Genomic DNA, 21,453 nt, shown 5'->3' with positions numbered 1-21,453 from the left:
GGATGGTGGCTCAACCACTGCCCTGCGCAGCCTGTTCCAATGCCCGACAGCCCTTTCTGGGAAGAAATTTTTCCCAATACACATTCTGAACCTTCCCTGGCACAACTCGAGGCCAATTCCTCTCATCCTATCACTTGTTCCTAGCAGGACTGGCATTGCCACAGCCTGCCAGGCAGCTATGGCAGCTCCAGCGATGCTGTGCCACCTTTTTGCACGCTGGTCGTCGATCTGGCTCTGATTCAAGAGTGTGTAATGAGCAGACAGCAAAGCCAGCCTCAGAAATGTGGCTGGAAATGAAGCACCAAGGCAGATTGCTGCAGGGATCCGCAGATTTGCCTTGAAAGTGGGGTTCAGCAGCACAGCCTCACGCTCCCCACAGCTCCGTCACCCCCAGGGCTGATCGCTTCATCAGAGTGGCGGAAAAGGAGGGTTTGTGCGGTCCAGAAGGTCATTTGTACCCTGGGCTGCATCCCCAGCCCCACGGGCTGCAGGTTTTGGGGGGACCCTGCCCTTCTGCCCCACTCTGATGAGACCCCCCTGCAGTGCTGGTCCAGCTCGGGGTCCTCAGCACAGGGCACACATGGAGCTGCTGGAGAGGGGCCAGAGGAGCCCCAGGAATGATCCGAGGCTGGAACAGCTCTGCTGGGAGGACAGGCTGAGAGAGTTGGGGTGTTCAGCTGGAGAAGAGAAGCTCCGGGGAGACCTTATCACAGCCTTTCCGGACTTAAAATGAGCCTATAAGAAGGATGGGGACAGACTTTGTAGAAGGGCGTGTTTTGACATGACAAGGGGTGATGGTTTTAAACTAGAAGAGGAGAGGTCCAGGTTAGACATGAGGAAGGAATTGTTGGCCCTGAGGGTGGTGAGAGCCTGGCCCAGGTACCCAGAGAGGTGGTGGATGAACCATCCCTGGAGACATCCCAGGCCAGGCTGGACGGGGCTCTGAGCACCCTGAGCTGGTGAAGATGTCCCTGTCATGGCAGGGGGGAGCTGGGAAGGTCCCTCCAACTCGAGCTATTCAACAATTCTATCACACGGCTGCAAGATTTGTCTTCCAAGGGGTGGCCTGTCTGCTCCTGGGCTGAGGGCTGGAGCCTGGGGCCACCTGGAGCTCCCCACCACCAGCACTCGGGGGGCACCGAGCCGTGGCAGCAGGCTGGAGACATTATTAAAAAAATCCCAAACAAACAAAAACCAACCCAACAAAACACGCTGAAATTCTTATGTATTTGTTTCTGCTTTTAATAAAAGCATCAACAGCTCCTCAGTGGGGAAGGATGGGAAATCACTGGGTGACACTGGGGAGCCCCGGGAGAGGGAAGGGGAGAGGAGCGGGGTCTCCTCACCGCTGCCCCCTTCCCCTGTCCCCACACGCTCCCAGGCCGAACGCAGAACCGAAGACGAGCGGCCGGTCCCCGGTGCGGGGCGTTCCCTGCCCGCGGCTCAGCGGGGGCGGCACCGAGCCCGGCCCGGGCGGGGCCGCCATTGCCGGGGCGGGGCGGCGGCCGCGGTGGCTGCCGGGAGGTGCGGGAGCGCGGCGGCGAGCGGAGGTACCGGGGCCGGGGGTCGGCGGTGCCGGCGGGCAGGGGAACGGCCGCCTCCGCTGCGGCGGGGCCGCCGGCTCTCCCTGGAAAATGTCCTCCCCCGCTGCAGCGCGGGGCTCCGGGCGGGAAACTCCCGCTGCCCACCTCTGCCTCGGCGGCGGGGTTTCTCCGGGAAATGCCCGTTCCCGCCCGGGCCCCCCGCCGCTGCCGCCGCCCGCAGCGCCGGCCGAGCCCGCCGGGCCTGCCCTGAGGGGCCCGGGTTGGCGGCTGCCCGGGGAGCGCTCTGAGCGGCTTTTTCGGCCGAGTGAAACAGCAACACTACGCTTGAAATACACATGAAATAGACGTGTGTTCCATGGGTCGGTAACCGGCCTTAGGGTCGGAGTTGCCTCCATCACTTCCCCCTCTCCCCCGTGTGCAGCCTGTGGGACCTGCGCATTTTAATTCCTCCTTGTATCGGGATAAAGATAATGCTGGATGGCCCAGGCAAATCTGACCGTGGCCCTGTGAGGAACAGGCAGTAGGGATGTTGAGTGTTGCGGTACAACAGTGGATTTTTAAAGGGAAAAAATATCAGTGCCGCTGTTGCGTTCGCGGTGTTCTGGAAGTGTACGTGTAGGTTTGTGATGTGGAATAAAGCATGTTTCTGGTACGCTTCAGGGGTTGGTTTTGGCCGTTGTGTTTGATTTGATGATAAACAGAACGGCAGTTCTGTTCATTTGGAGTTGAGGAGCTTCTCAGCCTGTGTTCTGTACCTCGAGCCGCGACTGGAAAACTTCAGCGGTGTGTTTAAAGATGTTCATAACATTTTGTGCTTATACAGATCATCCGCTTTCAGTGATACGCTGTGATTTTTGCCTTCTAGCTTTTTCACGAAGGTTTTTGTGTTACGGGATTCACAACGTTTGCACTTGTGACTTGGGAAGAGAAGAAGTTCAGCAGAAATGTCGAAGATTGAGAAAATGAGTATCCTGGGAGTGAGGAGTTTTGGCGTAGAGGATAAAGACAAACAAATTATCACTTTCTTTAGTCCGTTAACTATCTTGGTGGGACCAAATGGTGCAGGAAAAACGGTAAGATTTACTGGATATTTGGTGTTGCGCTGTAAATAGCTCTGAAAGGCCTCAAAATATGAGTAATGAATGATCTCCAGAGAAAGGTTTTAGTAATATGGCAAAAATATTGCTGTTCACTGTAAATATTGTGGTGTTGAGCGTTACCAGAGGTCTGGATTTTGCAGAGCACTTGTTGATATTTTTCATAGGAAACTGATCGCGATCCTGATTAGAACTGGTTTTGCAAAGTACCGTATTCTGACACTCAAAAAATTCTGACACTTGCCTTGTGTATTTAACTAATTTGTAAATATTTGGGCTGTTAAATGTGTTTTTTGTCTGTATTCTATCTTGTTTACTCTAAGATACCACTATAACTATATACTTATTTCTGTTTTCTTAGACTATCATCGAATGTCTTAAATATATATCCACTGGAGATTTTCCTCCTGGCACCAAAGGAAGCTCATTTGTTCACGATCCAAAGGTAAAAGCCGCAGTGACTGGATCTAATGTGTGTTTACTCCTAAGTAAAATACTGAACTGCTCTCAGGTTGGGATGAAAACAGGGATCTCAGGTTCTAGGCAGACGTGAGCTGCCTGTATTGCTTCAGGAAGATGGGACTTCCCACGGCTGGGAAGTCACTTATTCATTTGGATGTTGAGGACAATGTCCCTTACTCGGGTTTTTTGTTTCTGCTAAAGGTTGCCAATGAGACAGATGTTAGAGCTCAGATTCGATTACAGTTTCGAGATGTAAACGGGGAGCTTGTAGCTGTCCAGCGGTCCATGGTCTGTACCCAGAAAGGCAAGAAAACAGAATTTAAAACACTCGAAGGTGTCATTACTAGAACAAAGTAAGTCGTCAAGTTTTTTTTACTTACTTTGGCATGAAGATCGTTTTTTTGGTGTATAAGACAAGGGGAAACTGCATAATGCATTTCTTGAAGTACTTACCAGTGCTCTTAAAGCTGTGTAGTTTCATCACGTAATCAATTAGTTAAGTCCAAAATCCTACGTTTGATAATCACCACTTTATGAACTACTGACATGCATTCACTTGCATTGATTTGGAAATTGTATTAATAATGATAGAGTTTGAAGGTAGCGTTGTGTGCAGTACATAGGCTTTGCTTCCGTTAGCACCGTTTTCAGTTTCAGATCACTGTTGGCCTGAGTTTAACTCTTGATCTCCACTATTTAAGAACTATATTCACTTAACTTCATTCAAGATCATTTTTGCTCCCTCTGGTGGTTCTGCTTAGTTTTAAAATGTGTAATAGTCCTGAGTCCAAATATTGATAGTCTTAAATGCATGTGTTGAACATGGTCATTATATGCTTATAACTCGTTACTTGTTAAGTTCTTCAGTCGCTATGTTACAATGAGACTATATGTTAAAAATGCTATTTACTTTTAAAAGAATTTGCCAGTGACTTTGGGGATTTTCTCTGTCTGTGCTCCACAGGCATGGCGAGAAGTCCAGTCTGAGTTCCAAGTGTGCAGAAATCGATCGGGAGATGATCAGCGCCCTTGGTGTTTCCAAATCGGTGCTTAACAATGTCATTTTCTGCCACCAAGAAGAATCCAACTGGCCATTAAGTGAAGGGAAGGCCCTGAAACAAAAATTTGATGAGATCTTTTCAGCAACAAGGTTTTTCTTTTTACTGTACTTAAAGCTAAGAAATGTCTTTTCTAATAACGCAGGTGTACGTGAAAATCTTGAAGGCATTGTTTCATATGTCAGTATTGCTGTATTGCCAGCAGGATCTGAAATGTTGTTGTTCTGGGGTTTTTTTAAAGGTACATTAAAGCACTCGAAACTCTCCGTCAGGTACGGCTGAAACAAAGCTTGAAGGTAAAAGAGTGTCAGACAGAACTGAAATACCTAAAACAGAACAAAGAAAAAGCACAGGAAATCCAGAATCATCTGAGCAATAGAGAGGCTCAGCTGGCTGCTTCGAAGGAGAATGTGAAATCTATTGAGAGTCAGCTGGAACCGCTAAAGGTAACTTGTGTGATGATTACGTGAAGACTTTAATACAAAACAGTCCATAAGAACTAAAGAACACAGAAGAATGTGAAAGCTGGATGAATTTCTTCATTAAAATCTTACACTTTTGTGTTGTTTTATCTGATCCTTTGCTGTGAAACAGAATCAAGCATACCTCCACAAACCTGGCCGATGCTGCTTTAGTCTGTCAACTGGCAGTGGAGGCTTAAGAACGTAGTTTGTGAAATTGGGTTTTTGTAGCTTAATTTGAAACCTCTCTCAAATGTAGCTGGTAACTAAAACTATTACAAACTGCAACTAAAACAAAAACTAAACTAAAACGTAAACCCTGCTATTTTTAAAAAATACCTCATAAAGCTGAAGGTTTTCCACTTAGGCTGACTGTGTTGCATAGAACAGTTGATTATGGGATGCATAAGCTGGTGGGATATTTTACTTGCAGCATCCTTTCCTTTGCAGAGTTCTCTGGCAGCGGTTGAACAGAACCTCGTGAAGGCGATGAGGTTGGACAATGACGTGAAAGCCCTGGAGAGCAGGAGGAGGCAGATGGAGAAAGATAACGAAGATTTGCAACAGAAGATGAAAAAGGTTGCCTTTTACATTCTGTGCTGAAGGATCACCCTGTGTTTTGCAGTGAACCAAGTCTGTATTTCATTGTGCATCAGATATTGGTGAAGAACATCATAGCGCGTGAGGCTTGCTTGATATTATCAGCTATTGCAAATACGGCTCAATAAAGCTGTATTAGTTTCTGTGTAATTTGGGTTAAATTGCTTTCTGTAGCTCTTCCCTCTACCATAGATTAGCTTGCCAGGAAGGCAAATACTGACAAAAGCTTTTGGAAAAGTGGTGATTACTGGTAACAATGCCCTGCAGTGTGTAACTTGAATATATCTGCCTCTCACTGCATGGTGATGACAGCCAGCACTTGTTCTGACCAGGATGTGATGGCTATTGGTGTTAATATTAAGATTTCTTATTTCTTTCTCTTGAAATAAGAAATAATTGTCAGTCTTCTGTTGTGATTGTGACAAGGCATTTAGAACTGTTTTGAAAAACAAATAAATTCCTTAGTGGTAAAAATTTAGATTCATTTAGCCTAAGAAAAAGAGGTTTTCTTCTTCAAGTTATGCTTGCAGAATATTTATTTTTTTCTTAACATATGTCTTAATGTAGAAATTCTGCGTAGGAGGTGTTGGTGTCCTATTTCTTGAATGCTGTTATGGTGAAAACTATACTTTTTAAACCAGCATTAATTGGCTTATGAATGTAGTCCAAAAGCCAACTTTATGCTGTGTTTGGTGCACAGGTTTTTCAGGGAACAGATGAACAGCTCAGGGACAGGTACCAGAACCACCAGAGAACAGTGAACGAGAAGGAGAAGAGATTATCGGACTGTAAGCGTGAATTAGATAGAGCCACTAAAGAATGCCAGAGATTTAACAGCGAGAAATCGGAACTCCTCATTGAACGAGGTATTTTAACCTTCATCTGTAACCTTGTATTTATTTTTAATGTAATTAAGATCTGAAATGGAACTAGTGATAAGGATTGAAGGGATTTGAACTGGACAAAACCCGTAAATGTGTCTGAGTTTGGGCCCAGCTGCAGAGTGTGGTGGGAGACTCTCACCACCAGACAGGTCGGAGTTTCTGATGTGCACTTGTTGTTTTGAGCTGTGCTTACACCATGTGGTACCTTTGTTCTTAAATGGACCATTCTTTATAAAAATATTCCAAATAGATAATTTATGGTGGCACAGATCAGCGTCGGCCTGGCAGTTTGCAACATGGTTGTTTACATTGCCTGAGCTTGTGCTTTCTTGAGGTGATGAAGACGCCGCTGACCAGATGTGATTTGATATGTGTGTTTTAACTGAGAAAAACATGAAAGTTGAATGTGTGGTGCACTCAGTGTCTCAGGTGGGGCTGGGGACCACTCGGGGGCATTAGGATGATATTCTTTCGTATGTCATCTGTTCTCTTTCAGGTGGACTGTGGGAATTTCAGTAAAGCTGTAGTATATACACTTACATAAAGTCTGTTTGGGCTTTGTTTATATTTATCAGAATTATTATTTAGTGTTTTAAGAGGCTTTCTTTTAAATTCTTGGTTTATTTAACTCATAAAAAATTAATTACCTGTAATAGCAACCCCTCAAGCTACAGCTTGGTTTCACTCTTGAGCTTCTTGTGGTGTTTAAAAATACTTCTGTTTCAAAGGTCTCGCGAAAATGGTTGCGGTTGTCTTTGCATCCTAAATGTATCTTCTAGTTGCCTTTGCATCCTAAATGTATCTTCTACCTCAGTTTTTGAGCGTTTATGCCACGTTTTCTTTTTGTGAAGGTCGTCTTCAACTGCAAGCAGATCGGCACCAAGAGCACATCACAACGAGGGACTCCTTAATTCAGTCTTTGGCAGCGCAGCTGGAATTGGATGGTTTTGAGCGAGTGCCCTTGAGTGAACGGCACGTCGCCAATTTCCACGTGTTGTTGAAGGAGAGACAGGAGAGAGATGCAGAGGCTGCAAATCATTTGATGGTGAGAATTTGGTTGGTTTAGTAGTGTAGTTTTGGTGATTAGTGTGTTACTGGTCCCTGTGTGTCTTCATGGTGCTGGGAGGAAAAACTGAAGCCTTTGCTTTTTCTTCTAGAATTCCTTATTAAGGGTTGCCTGGATCTTTCACTGGTTATTAGTTTTGGAATTAAGCGTGGTCTGCACTGCCAAAGCTATCGAGCAGGCGGTTCTTCAGATGGGTTTTTCTCAGCAGTCTTCTCATGCGGCGGGGTCACCAACAAGCTAAAAAACCTGAGGAAGAATTACAGTGGGCAACTGGTTTAAGAATAAGCACATTTTGAAGTCATCTCCGAAATGCAGTTGCTCTCGCAGAGCTTTACCAGTGCGGTGCATCTGCTGCTTCCTATTGAAACATTGCAGCAGGAGTTTTTTGTCAAGTTCTGTTTCAATGCCTTGTATTACAGTGGTGACTATTTGCAAGCTAGTGTGAAAAAGTGTTTTAAAATGTTGCTTTCCTATGAAAAAATACTGAGTATAGTATTGCTGACTTCTTTCAGAGAGAATTTGCACGAAAAGAAGCAATGAAACAGAAACAGATAGACGAAATAAGAGACAAGAAAACTGGATTAGAGAGAACCATTGACCTGAAATCAGACATTCAAAATAAGAAGCAAGTTGAGCTGAAGAATGTAAAATACGAATTGCAGCAGTTGGAGGGGTTTTCAGACAGAATTCTGGAGTTGGATCAGGAGATTGTCAAGACGGTAAGTTGAAGTAATTGAAAATGTATAGAAGTTTGAAGTAGAAACTTTTGGCTTTATCATTAAAAACAAACGAACAAAAAACTGTGAATTTTTACTCCATTTCTGCTTCATTTTTGCCATTGGAATTCCCTGTCTATTTGGGGCATGCATAGAATGAATTTACCGCTTCTGTTTGGTGAGTTATAAATAGGGTAATGGTCAGAGACGGTGACATCGTGGCATTAGTCAGTCTGAAATTATTTCATGTGTTCTTTACAGATCTTATAACAATTCCTGTAATAGTAGAGCTGTGGGCACCGTCAGAGCTTTCTTCTCTTTCCTTTAGATAGAACTTTATTCGTTTGTGTAATTATTTAAGTCTTCTGAGCTTTTATTTTTGTTCAGGAACACGAGCTGGAGAAAGCTGAGAGGAACAGCAACGTAGAAAAGCTTGAACTGGAAGTACGAACTCTGCAAAATGAGAAGATAAACCTGGACAAAACTCTTCGGAAACTGGATCAGGAGATGGAACAGTTGAATCTGCATACCGCAACAATTACCCAAATGGAGATCCTGAAGAAAGACAAAGTAATTCTTGTATCATCATCTCATAAGAGAGGGAACAAAATTAATACAGTCCCTTCAAGATTTGTGTATTTTGCGGGTGTTAATCAACAATCATATGTAAAGCTTCTGCCTGACTTCATAGAGCCATTAACTCCATGAATGTATTGAGTGACATAAGCTTGAAGGTATGAAAAAATTAATATAAAATGCTTCATTTCCCCAGGCAGACAAAGAAGAGCAGATTAGAAAAATAAAATCAAGACATTCCGATGAACTGACGTCCCTGTTGGGATACTTCCCGAACAAAAACCAGCTTGAAGACTGGCTTCATAGTAAAAATAAGAAGATTAATCAGACAAGAGATAGTCTTGGTAAACTGAAGTAGGTATTAAGTTAATTGATCATGTCTCCATAAGTGTTTATGTAGTGATGAATTTAAATGTTGGAAAGTTTAGTATGCTTAACATACTTCCTACTTTAATTCATTATTGTTTATTTATGTATCTCCAAAATCAAAGCAAGCGTCCTGCAGAGTGTTTGTAATACATAGCTGGTGTAGTCTGTGCTAGTGAATAAAATCACAGCATTTGTAGCAGGTCAAGGGCAGCAGTAAAAGCAGAAATATTGTTCTGCAACAGCCTTAATTGTTTGTGCTAATCCAGGCTGAACTGCGGTGCTTGGGGAGTGGAAATTCCTGGTCTCCTGACTTTCTAAGTCCCGGAGTTGTTAGTGACTTGATCACAAATTCATGTGTGATTACCTGTTCCTAATTTCATTGGACTATATAAAACTATTTGTCAGAAAGAGTAGGTAAGGCCAGCACGCTCTGCAGTGACGCACCTTAACCTTCCACAAAAGAAAGAAAAAGAGTATAAGCATATTGCATAATGCAGAACTGTGGAACATGAGTAGAAGGATGCAAACATTTTTTGAGGTTCAATAATATCTCATAGGCAATAATTGCAGTAGAAGAAAAAACTTGATATTGGCTTATTCTAGAAAGTTTTGTATGGCTTTGTTATTATAAATTAGTTTCTCATCATTAGGGGTCTAGAAAACAAAGGGGAATGAAAATGAAAGGCTTTATACTATGTTTAGATGAATAAAAAGTTGACGGTATAGATTTCATGAAAAATTATTCAAGAACTGATGACAGTTCTGCAATATCAACTTCAGACTGACTGCCCATGGTTTCGTTTTTGCTTAAATAGTCTGAAATCTGTATGATTTATGTGTAATAAAAGAGTTTATGCATTGATGTTTCAGCAAACGACTGGCATCGGTAGAATATGACAAATCCCATGCCAGTAGTGAGCTGAGAAGGAAAGAAGAGCAGTTGTCCCTTCACGAAGCGCAGATTTTTGATGTCTGCGGCAGCCAAGATTTCGACAGCGATCTGAACAAACTCCAGGATGAAATTGAAAAAAGCTCAAAACAGCGAGGTAAACTTCTATATTTATACACAATTCCGACCAGGCCACCCAGGGCTGCTTTGGTTTCCTACCTTTGTGATTTCGTGGGTGTTAATTTTGTCTCATTTATGACAGATACATAACAAGTTTTGATCTGATTATGCGCTGCTCATGTTTTTACACGAAGTCTTTTGTTTCTTGTTAAACCAGCGGTGCTTGCCGGAGCCACCGCCGTTTATTCCCAGTTCATTACTCAACTGACGGAGGAAAACCAGTCGTGTTGTCCAGTTTGTCAGCGAGTTTTCCAAACGGAGGCCGAGCTGCAGGACGTGATCAGTGACCTGCAGTCCAAGCTGCGGCTGGCGCCGGACAAACTGAAGTCAACCGAGTCTGAGCTTAAAAGAAAAGAGCAAAAACGCGATGAAATGATGAGTCTTAAACCCCTTCGGTAAAGTACTTGAGCCATATTGCTGCAAGCTGTTTTCTTTCAAATGCTTGGGGCTGGATTATTAAAACTGATGCAGACATGAGGGCGGTTTTATTTTAGGGCTAGTTAATTCATTCAGAAATCTCGTAGTTGAGATAAATATTTTGCTTGCATTTGTTCTCTGCCCATTCGGACTTTTAAAGTATTTTATATATTTGGTATTTCTGGTCCTTTGGGTCTTCTTGTGAGATTGAGGTAGAAAAAATGGTTATATAGTTACTTTTCCACCAATGATTTACACTCTGCAGTCACAGTTCTGCTCCTTGTGTTTTCTCATTGTAATTTAAAATGGACAGGCTGGTTTTGTTGTTACTGAAATGTTTTCGTGCCACGTCACCTTCAATATGTTTCTTAAAAATGCTGAAATGGAAGTTGCGTAGGCAGAATGAGAACTCAATCTGTATCAAACACTCTTTAATAAGATCTTGATTTATATTTCCTTTAACAATCCTTTCTCTTGCTGGCAGTTTCAGATGAATTACGATGTTCTCAGAAGTCAGCTCTGGATTTTTCTAGTGAATTCCCAATGCCATTTATCTTTCCTTGAGGTTCATTCACGTGCAATTCCATCATTTGGGAATGTATCTTTGATACCAGTAACCCATATTATGTTGGACTGAATTCATTCCTTTATTTCAGTTATTTAACAAATCTTTTGGTGTTGTAACTGTTTTTGCACTTGCAAGGTGATACAGACTGTAGGTAATACTAACAAATTCAGAAAAGGTACCTACAGTATTTTCCAGTTTCCAGGCTGAATTTGCCTGGATTTTTAAAGCTATGGAAATAATGGACAGGCTGTTCTGTTGTTGCCTCCCTTTTCTCTTCCCGTTGCCTCCTTCCAGAACACAAACAAGTAACACTGGCCCTGAAGAGTCTTTGGCAGAGTCCTGGGTTTTGAGCTGGTTTTTGGTTGGGATTTTTGTTTTGGGGTTGGTTGGTTGGTTGGTTGGTTTAACGTATCAAGAGCATTTAAAAGAAGGGCATGTAGGTTTCCTGCCAGTAGGTGAAGGGACTCAAGTCTCAAGAAATTTGCAGACTGTTGTTTTGAGAGAATTGGAGAATATTCGCTAGGGGTAGACGTTTCCTTCACAAGAGGGCACTCTTGTACAGTGGATTTGGACCCTCTCCTCAGCACTTGCTGCACTTAAAAACCAGATGATTTTGTTTGCTTGTTTGTTTCGTCTCACCTGTCTAAAATAAGGGATGTATTACCTTAGCAGGATATATAACATAAGCTTAATCTAACATGGGCAAGGTTAAGGGAATACTATTTTGCCTAAATTAAATCTTCCACCATTAAATCATACCACAGATTTTGTGATCTTGAATATCTTGCATTTATGCTACTGGTTTTGATAAAGGAAATTTTAATGGAACTGTATTTTATTTCAGGCAAACGGTGGTTGAACTCCAAAATACAGACATACCAGGTTTGAGGAACAAGATCCAGAATGCAAACAGGGATCTGGTGAGCCTGAAGGGTGAGATCGAAGAACAGGAGTCGCAGCTGCAGACGGCTTTGTCGGAGGAGGAAGGTGCCAAGGCGTGTTTGCAGGATATAACACTGATGGAGAGGTACCAGGTATGCTGTGGTTGCCTCTTGTAATCTACAAAGCCATACTCACTAGCATCTAAATATGTAGACATTCAATCATATGACAAAACTGTGAGCTCTTCAGACTTTTCAAGCAAATAAAAATATTTTAGAGGACAGCATAACATAGGTGGTCTTGGTACTAATAAAACTTAAAGGTTTTATGGAATGATTGTTGCTTTTGAGGACTGCAGAGTCCCTTGAGTTCTGCTTCAGTTCTGTGCTGTAGTAACTAGGAAAAGAAGTATAATCCACAACCTGAGCACAAACACAAGTACAGCAAAGTGGTTTTCGTCCCTCATAGTCATTCTGGTTCAGTGCATGCTCAGCATCTCCTCTGTGTACTTCTGAACGTGTTTCCATGCCATCTGAATATATGGTAAAGGGGAACGGATATCCTACACTTATTCTGACACAGGAGATTGCTTGGAACAGTCGTCATGCCTCTGTTACCAACACAAAATCTTTGCTTGACCGAGAACCGTGAGAGGGACAATTATACAGAGAACCTGGTGCCCAACAGACGACTGAAGAGCGTTCACGGGTGGGAGATGGTGGCAGCTCCTGCGGCTCCGACGGTTCTGTTGTCAGAGACAGGCAGCACATGTACCTGTGGCGAGGTGTGCCGGGGATGTCCAACACCCCTCCATCCCTGCTGACAGGCTGCTTCTCACGCTCTCAATTCCAGTTTCTAGCTGATGTAACCTTTCCCTGAGCGATGTGCCATTACTCCAGCAGAGGAGATAAATGTGAAGGTCTCATGTGTGCCCCAAGCCCCCGGCTTGTTCTTGTGTGCCAGAGATAAAAAAATCTATTGTTAAACACGAATACAATAATAATAACAACACTTTTCCTTATGCTTTCAGGCTGATATTAGGGATTGTGAACGAAAAATTGCTCAGCAGGAGGCTAAGCTGCTAGGAGTCGATCTAAGTAGGTCTGTTCTACAAGTAAGCCAAGAAAAACAAGAGAAAAAGCACTTGTGGGATACAGGTAGGTCATACAAAACGAATACTTCATTTTTGTGTTGAAAATAATGATGTTCCAAACTTTCTGCCATTAAAATTGCAGTTTACTCATTTTATATTCTGAAAGAACTGTATTCTAATACTTCGTTGTTTTGGTTTTTTGGGCTTATACAAGTGTAATTTAGAGTTAAGTTTTCTTAAGAGAATAAATGTTTGTAGTAACAGATGGACTGTTTCACTCTGTTTTCAACCGCAGTTACTGGTAAAATTGAGTTAAATCAAAAACTCAAGCAAGACCAGCAGAATCAGATCCAGCAGCTCAAGAGCGCAGTCAATGAGCTGAAAGCAGAGAAACTGCAGCTCTCCAGCAGCGTGCAGCGGCGGCGGCAGCTGGAGGAGCAAACGGTGGAGTTAACCACCGAGGTTCAGTCCCTTTGCAGGGAGATCAAGGTAGGGAATACTCGTAATTATTAACCATTAGATATGTTGTCCTGGGGGAAAACCAAATCTTGTTATATTTAACATTGTAATGCTGGCAAATAAGGTGTATTTTAAAATGTTTGTCCTGTGCTGCTGTTGCAGATCTTTGGGAATTTCCAGAACTTTATTAATATGTTTTCACATCATTTTTTTCAACACACATTAAAAAAAAACCCACACATAAGTGTTTTTACAACTTGAAAAATTGTTGATCTTGAACAGAATGAGAAAATAAAAAGGACTTTCTCCAACTGCTTTTCAGGAAGCACAAGAACAGGTATTTCCTTTGGATGCCACTTTAGAAAAACTGCAGCAGGAGAAGGAGGATCTGATGAATAAAAGGACTGCAAGCAATAAAGAAGCACAAGAGAAGGTTGGTTTGCTTTTGGCGTAGCTGGGGATGGGATTGTGTGTCGGTGTTCAGGCGTGGATGGAAGCCATGGTAATGAGTTTGCTTTTAGGAAACAGCAGTGACCTCAGCAGATGCTTTAGAGTGGTGGAGCTTTCAGGGAAGAAACCAAACACAGCCAAATCAGGAGATGAGCCCAGTTGTAGTGAACCTTTGTCAATCTTGCCACAAGGTTTCCATGAACATTTGGCAATAATTAGTGACTGAAGGTATTAAAAAGCCCCTCCTAATAGATGGGAGGGGAAGAAAGAGGGTGCCTGTAACTTGTCCTTCCCAAGACAAACTTGGTTTTCTCAGGTGAAGTGGCCCCCTGTGTAAGAACAAATGAGCGATTTACCATTTGTTCTGGAAAACATTTTCATGGTAATAAGGAACATCTGGATTTCAAAAGCTGAAGGCTTTATTATAAATGGAAGGGAGTTATAATAAGGAATTGTACTTTGACAACATTGTTTTCCAGTATCTAATCTTTGCTACAGAGCGTATTGGTTCTTGAATACAAGACTGCATTTCATTGGAAATCTTTTCCCCACAGATCAGTGTCATAAAAGAGAAAGTTAAAGACATAAACAAGTACGTGAAAGAAATTGAAAACTATATTCAACAAAGAAAAGATGACTATAAAAAGGTAACCTAAAAAACAATCAACAAAAATTTGACATTGGAAGCACTTCCGCGTCTAAATCGCGTACAATTTTATTTCTTTAGCAAAAGGAGGCTGAACTTGAAGAAGTAAAGTCTCAGTTGGCTGCCTCTGAGAAACAGAAGGAAAAGATAAGTAAAGAGATGGAAACGATTCGCCAAGACATTGACACTCAAAAGGTAGATGTATTGATTTACAGTGAAATATATTTTGCATAGTTGAAGCAATTTCTGGTTCTGGTGTAGGTCTGCCTGGGTCTGTGGTGGTGCAGAGTTTGTCTTCTCCCTCAGCATTAGACTGAAAAGAGTCTTGAGGTTTGTATCTGCAAAAGTAGATGCATTTTAGAAAACTTTTCTTTCTTGCTTTGTTGGGGTAATATCAGGCGTTTTCAGAAGGATCTTTGTGCAGAAAATACATGTTTTCTGAAGTAAGACTGCTGTACAGTGTTTCTGATTGCAGGTACCAAAGGTCACTAGTTACTCCAGATTTTATCATGTGCTTTAAATTCTTGTATGTACGTTTGATATACTGTTTATATTCTTCATAGGAAAGATGCCTTTCCCTGCTCTATGGCACCACTTACTGTCTAACTTGTAGAACTGAGATGGGGACTTTGTTAAATCTCATCCTAAATTCCTTGCCCTGTTTGAAACGTTGATCAGTACTTGCACACAGGATCACTCTTGTGTTCGCCTGTGACGAGAAATGCTGCAAGTAATAGTTCAGAGTGAAATATGAAATAATACTGCTGATTTCCGTTATAGCCTATTTCTAGCACAAGATCTCACTGAGACAGTTTTCGGCGTTGCCAATTAGTTTATGTTCGCAGCGTGTTTGAAAGTTGTGCAGAGCTCATACTTTGAAATTGCGAATCAATGCTGACATATTATATACCTTCTTGCTTTGGGCGGTGATAGATACAGGAGAGGTGGCTGGAGGATAATCTGACTTTGAGGAAACGGAATGAAGACCTGAAAGAAGTTGAAGACAATATAAAACAGCTTGTGAAGGAGATGGGAGAAATGAAAGTCCCACAAATGAAAAAGTAAGTGTCAGTGCTTCAGCGGTTTTTACACAAGAATTCACTGAATATCTGAACTCATATTCCCTGGGCTTTAGTGTGTTTCCTGGTCCACGTTTCTCCCATTCAAGCAGAGCGTTTCCTCCTTCAGCCTGTGTTTGCATAATGTCTCCTTGACAACAACACAAAAGACTCACTGAAATTCAATAGAAATACATATATGTGCACGTGCCATAGCTGTTCCAGTCTAATCCATTTTTAAAGATTTCCACTGCTAAATCCACATTTTAAAAATAATTCATGTCTCTGGATAAGAATATTTAGGTTTTGGTTTCAGTCTGCTTGCTTAGGTCTCGGCAGAAATTTTACATTTACATCAGTAGCTTAATATGAATTGCTTAGATAATAAACGCATTTGAAAAGGAATTAGCCCTATGCTGGTTCTTATGTGTGAACTATTTATTTAGCTTTCTAGAGGTTACCCAATTAGTTCATCTTTGCTCAGTATCCCAGTTAATTGCACCTGTGAAGTTATTGTGTGTTTCTACTTGTAGCACTTCAGCATTCGAACTTGATAACTTGCTTATCATCCCACTCAGAATAGCCATTTGACTATGTTCTTAAACTTAACAACATTTTTATTTCAATGATGTCTTAATTTCAGTGATGTTAGTGCTAGGATTTCAACCGTTACAGAAGTTATAGTTATAGTATAATGAGCTACTGTCCGACGTAGAATTAGAACCCGATTAAAAGACCATGCAACGCTAGATACAAAAGGCTCATATACCAGTTATGGTTTCACAGTGAACAGAAGCGTTTAGAGGAGAAAATAGAGTCTCTGAAAAGAAACCACGATGTTGCACTTGGCCGACAACGTGGATTTGAGGAAGAGATCGTTCGGTTTAAAAAGGAACTTCGAGAGTCACAGTTCAGAGACGCCGACGAAAAATACAGGGAGATGATGATCGTTATGAGAACGACAGAGCTTGTGAACAAAGACCTGGACCTTTATTACAAGGCTCTTGATAAGTAAGTATTGTCCTCTGTGAGTAATTCTGAAATAGGTTAGACTTTTTTATTATCAATAACCTTGATGCAAAAGCAGCTTTCCATTTCAGGCTGCCAGGGGTAACTTAGAAATAGTAAACTGATACAATTATTTGAGATTTAAATTGTCAGGGCGTGTATAATTCTTCCCTTTCAGCTTAAATGGAAATGCACTCCAAGAATTTCCATTTTAGAAGTCAGAATCTTTTTGTATGATATCAAATAATCTATTGTTTCTATTTAAGGCAAAACAGGAAACCAGTCTCGTAGTTTCAAGAAAAATAGATAAGCATCACTTATTGGTAATCATCTGAAAAATCAGTGAGACAAAACGTTAACTCTAATGGCCAGAGATTGAAAGCTGCAGCTGGGAACACCAACATTTTGGGTGTTCTGTGCTGTCAGATAATTTCTATTGACTTAATAACATTGATGAGAAATACAGTATTGGGTTTAATAAAGTAAATAGATGAAAGCACTTTCTTCTTTCTTCATACATTAAAAATCCTATTCGAGTGGATCCTTCGGGATTCCCCAGAGCAGATGGAAATAATTCCTTAAGAGAGGAGGTGGGAAGGGTATCTGTAAAAGTCCATTTCAGAAGTATATTTTGTTTCTGCCGTATTTTTTTGGAAGAAGATGTTGGCATCAATAGAGCAAGCATTTATTTCGTTACAGAACGTTTTTTCCTTAAAAAGCCAAGTTAGAAATGTAGCATCTTGTCCTTTCCTGAATGCTTTCAGAAGGAATCCTCTATTGTTGAACTAGAGTCATGTTGATATATTAACCAGGGAAATTGAAAATTATTTGTGACATCCTGTGTCACTCGTGCTGCTGAAGAGAAAGGCAGCTCCAGTCATAACATCAGTTTGGGTCATTGTAGGTTATATTCTCAGTACAGAGGAGACTCTCTGAGTCTGAGGAGACTTTACCGGCTCTCCTTTCCTACCAAGCCCCCATTATTTGCAGTGTTGGGGGACTGTGCCAGTGAGTAACACTGCATCAAATCTGTCCTCTTGGCGTCACTCTGAAAACAGACCTCACACATCAGTTATAAACCTCTTAAAAGTCAGGTAAACTTGCTGTCCATTGAGTGACTGACTGCGAATCTTTTTGTCTTCATTACTCTTCTGCTTCCTGAGACTGAGACCAGAATTTGGTTGCGAGACCAGGATTATTTATGCAATAGAGTGTTCAAAATGAACTGGTATTTATGGTATCTTTAGTAAAAGGCACGGGAGCTGCTGCCTTCCCTGAAGCTCCTGTAATCCATATCAGTCCATGGTTGCACCCTAAGGGTTCACATTTGTCATTGTTCTTCTTTAGAGCAATAATGACATTTCACAGCATGAAGATGGAAGAAATCAACAAAATAATTCGTGACCTTTGGCGAAGCACCTACAGAGGACAAGGTATGCATTTTTGTTGTAGCTTTGCCCATATGTATCCATTGGATTCTGAGCACGGCATACGGAAAAGCGTTTGTTCAAAATACTGAAAATCCAGGATCTGAAAACAGTTGCTTCCATTCTAAAGGCTAGATGTGTTTTTCACGCTATATTTTTTTCTATTACACATTATGTAGTAAGTCACAGGACAAACAGAGTTCAGTGTTTTCCAAAGGTAAGGTTTCCTGAGAGGGGAACTGCACGAGTCCATTCCTTCCTGTTTGGAAAAATTCATTTCAAAGATATAGGTATTAATGGGAGTTCTGAATAGAATTTTGTTTGTTAGTGTATTATACCTCTCAACTGTTAATCCTGTGATATTTCTAAAGATTTCTGATAATGTAAAAGCTGTCTCCTTCCCATTTTTAGATATTGAATATATAGAAATCCGTTCTGATGCGGATGAGAATGTCTCAGCCTCTGACAAAAGAAGAAGTTACAATTACAGAGTAGTGATGATCAAGGGAGATACAGCACTGGATATGCGAGGAAGATGTAGTGCCGGGCAAAAGGTACCTGTTCATACCTTTGTGGTTTAAGTGAGAGAATTCTAAAAACTAACTCAGGTGAATGCAAGAGCATAATGGATTCTGAAGTGATGCTGAGGAACAGTTGGCTGCAACTCCGGTTTACAATTCTGTACGATTTCCCTTCACTGTATCGGGATTTTTTTCCTTCCTGAGGGCTGGTCCTTGGTCTTCTTGCCTCTAAGTACAAGGAGATCTCTTTTTCTCACAGTGTGCTACTCTCCTCTCCTGCCGAATGTCACCTCTCGGTCCATGTCAGCACATACACACCGTACCGGACTTACAGGCATTTCATCCCGCTCTGTCCTGTGTCACCTACCAGCTCTGCGTCGGCCATGCAGCTGTCCTGGTCTCTTATGTTACAACAGCACAAGTAAAATATTCCTAAGCAAGAGAAAAGAACCAGCCTTATTCATCTGCCTCCAAAATCACCATCTGTACTTTTGTTTTTTAAGAACAAGAGCTGAGATATGGAAAAAGACCCATAATACATGTAGCCATTTGACACTGGCATATTGGTTATGCAGCTTGGACAGCCAAAGCTCCCTGCAGGAAACCACTGCGTCCTTAGATGAACCGCTTCGACCAGAACAAGCTTTCTGCCTCCTGTTCCTCTGCTGTGATGGCGACAGATCGTGATGTTGAGGAGGAATTGCCATTATCTGGATCAACAAACCTACTTCCATCCCTCCAGAGCAGCGCTTCCCACCGCGCTGTTCACTCAGCAGGATTCTGTTGGCAGCGGGGTTGTTTGCATGGCCAGATGGTACAGACAGTAAGGAAATGAAATTAAGGAATGGAACAAAATGATACACAATATTTTTGAGCGCGTACAGCAATAGAATCATGAAAGGATATTTTGTGAGCAGATGAATACTGTATCATTGCTTGAATATGAAAAGTGTTGTCACATTAATTCCCACCTGCGTGGAGATGTGTACTTGGTTTTGAAAATTCCATACTGATTTGGGGGGAAATCCAAATCTTAGAAAACAGCAGTATAGGCAAAAAAATGTGTCCTGTCCTGAAGTAGTCTAGGATGTTACGTTAGAGCCCTATGTAAATGAGAGTGAAACTTATTCACAGTTTCTTAGCTTATATTCTGAGAAGTCTCCTTTGATCGTGAACGGTGATGCCAGCAGTCATGATAATTGGAAAGTGTTTTTGGCAGCAGTTTCCGTCGAGTGTTCCGGCATTTTCAGTAGTTCAGAAGATCTAATAATAATATGATTAGGCATGGTAATACAAAACTAACATGTAAGGTGGTGAATCCTACTGTCTTCCGTTTTAGTAAGTGGCAGGGAGCTGAGCAACTTGTACTTGGTGATACCCGTACGGATTTGCACCATCCTGCTGCACTGGGCTGGGGCAGGAACAGAGCGTAGGGTAACGCACACAGCACCATCGGAGCAGCTTCACCTTGGATTGGGATCCTTACTTCCAGTACCTCCTGAATTTTGAGGACTTGACTTGGACTTCTCTGCTGTTTTCCCAACAGTGCTTTGTAGGATGGACCTTTCAATTCAGACTTGGAGTTTCAATGTAGAGTTTCAATAACTGATCAGTGATTGTCGCCTTGTGAACTATCAGCGCATCATTACATAAACTGCAGTGGTGGTTTGTAATGGCATTAAAAGCAGCGTGTTCCACGTAGTTCCCCTCGAAATGCTCTGACGAGTGAGATTTTGTTGTCTCTTTTCCCTTAGGTGCTTGCTTCTCTCATCATCCGTCTCGCTCTAGCAGAAACCTTCTGTCTCAACTGCGGCATATTGGCGCTAGATGAGCCCACGACCAATCTGGATCGAGAAAACATCGAGTCTCTCGCACACGCGCTGGTGGAGTAAGTGATCTCTTCTTGAGAGCTGTAAAGATGGGGAGTTTTCAAATGTTAATAGCAGTTGGCAGAAGTGAATTACATTTTAAGCTTTGGCATCTGCAAATATACATGCAAAGCAGTAGTTTTAGATTCCCCTCCTTTATCTGGAGAAGGAAAAATATTTCTGAAATAGCCTTGCTAATCTGCATTAGATTTCTTGGCAGTTCACGTAATTTGTTATCAACAGTTAAATATTTTTGTACTATGTATTTCAAGTTCTGTAACACTAGAAAGTGACTTAGATAAACATACACTAACCAATATCTCTTTGTAGGATAATCAAAAGTCGCTCGCAACAGCGTAACTTCCAGCTTCTGGTGATAACTCACGACGAAGATTTTGTTGAACTTCTGGGCCGTTCCGAATACGTGGAAACGTTCTACAGGATAAAGAAGAACATTTACCAGTGCTCTGAGATCATGAAGTGCAGCGTCAGCTCCTTAGGCTCATACGTTCATTAGAATTCCAAGTAATTACCTGTTGCAGACTGGATTAGCCACCTGACTTGATAGAGCTCAAATGAAGGCATCTGAAAATACAGTTCCTTCATATCGTATACTACTGAAGATTTGTAACAATTTTCATCAGAGTCTGAAAGTATTAGCTTTTTAAACTTCATGTCTTCCTGAATATTTCTGTGCCTGGCTTTAAGAATCACCGTGATTTGGAAGAATTTAAATGAATACAATGCAGTTAAATTTGAGATGTATTTTATGCTTTAAAAGCGCAAATAAAGTTGTGATGTTCTTTGCATATGTCCTGGCCGTTAGATCCGGACGCAGCTGCAGCTCTGGCGATAGATCAGGGCTCGCTCTCCATCCCCGCGTTACGACACATTCGGGATTCGCTTGTGTCTCCAGTCGAGGTGTGTTCATCACTGCCCATCTATTCTGTGCAAAATTCCCCAGATTCAAAGAGAATTTGACTGCTTTCTTTACAAGGTGACATTGCTGCCTGTCAAAGACAGAATCGTCACAAAGTACAACAGCCTTCTTTAGAACGAAGGGCAGTCCCATCTCTGACTAGAGGAGAGTAGATGACAGAAGCACATTTTAACCATGCTCTCTTTTCTTGGTGTCATTTACCTCTCTGCTGCTT

At 41.9% G+C, this 21,453-nt stretch overlaps 1 protein-coding gene across 1 annotated transcript; it reads left to right on the top strand.

Moving 5' to 3' along the window:
• The first annotated feature begins 1,478 nt into the window (after nt 1-1,478).
• RAD50 (RAD50 double strand break repair protein) lies at nt 1,479-21,108 on the top strand. The gene is made up of 26 exons (XM_065849222.2): nt 1,479-1,550; nt 2,410-2,617; nt 3,003-3,086; nt 3,305-3,456; nt 4,068-4,253; nt 4,403-4,607; nt 5,073-5,201; nt 5,923-6,088; nt 6,958-7,151; nt 7,685-7,891; nt 8,276-8,458; nt 8,661-8,818; nt 9,704-9,879; nt 10,060-10,297; nt 11,732-11,921; nt 12,800-12,926; nt 13,158-13,351; nt 13,644-13,754; nt 14,326-14,418; nt 14,499-14,612; nt 15,351-15,478; nt 16,262-16,486; nt 17,831-17,916; nt 18,322-18,464; nt 20,186-20,319; nt 20,630-21,108. The coding sequence occupies exons 2-26, from the start codon at nt 2,489-2,491 to the stop codon at nt 20,814-20,816; spliced, it is 3,939 nt and encodes a 1,312-aa protein (XP_065705294.1). The 5' UTR covers nt 1,479-1,550; nt 2,410-2,488; the 3' UTR covers nt 20,817-21,108.
• The last annotated feature ends 345 nt before the right edge of the window (nt 21,109-21,453 follow it).

This window comes from Patagioenas fasciata, chromosome 14 (genome assembly GCF_037038585.1).
Source record: "Patagioenas fasciata isolate bPatFas1 chromosome 14, bPatFas1.hap1, whole genome shotgun sequence".
Taxonomy (NCBI): Eukaryota; Metazoa; Chordata; class Aves; order Columbiformes; family Columbidae; genus Patagioenas; species Patagioenas fasciata.
This window is presented reverse-complemented; position numbering and strand designations above follow the sequence as displayed.

Bases quoted from the DNA above. Each gene is read 5' to 3' on its own strand.
- RAD50 (XM_065849222.2), top strand. From the start codon at position 2,489: ATGTCGAAGATTGAGAAAATGAGTATCCTGGGAGTGAGGAGTTTTGGC. The intron at 8,459-8,660 runs GTAATTCTTGTA...TCATTTCCCCAG, and splicing joins AGATCCTGAAGAAAGACAAA to GCAGACAAAGAAGAGCAGAT. The intron at 16,487-17,830 runs GTAAGTATTGTC...GTTCTTCTTTAG, and splicing joins TATTACAAGGCTCTTGATAA to AGCAATAATGACATTTCACA.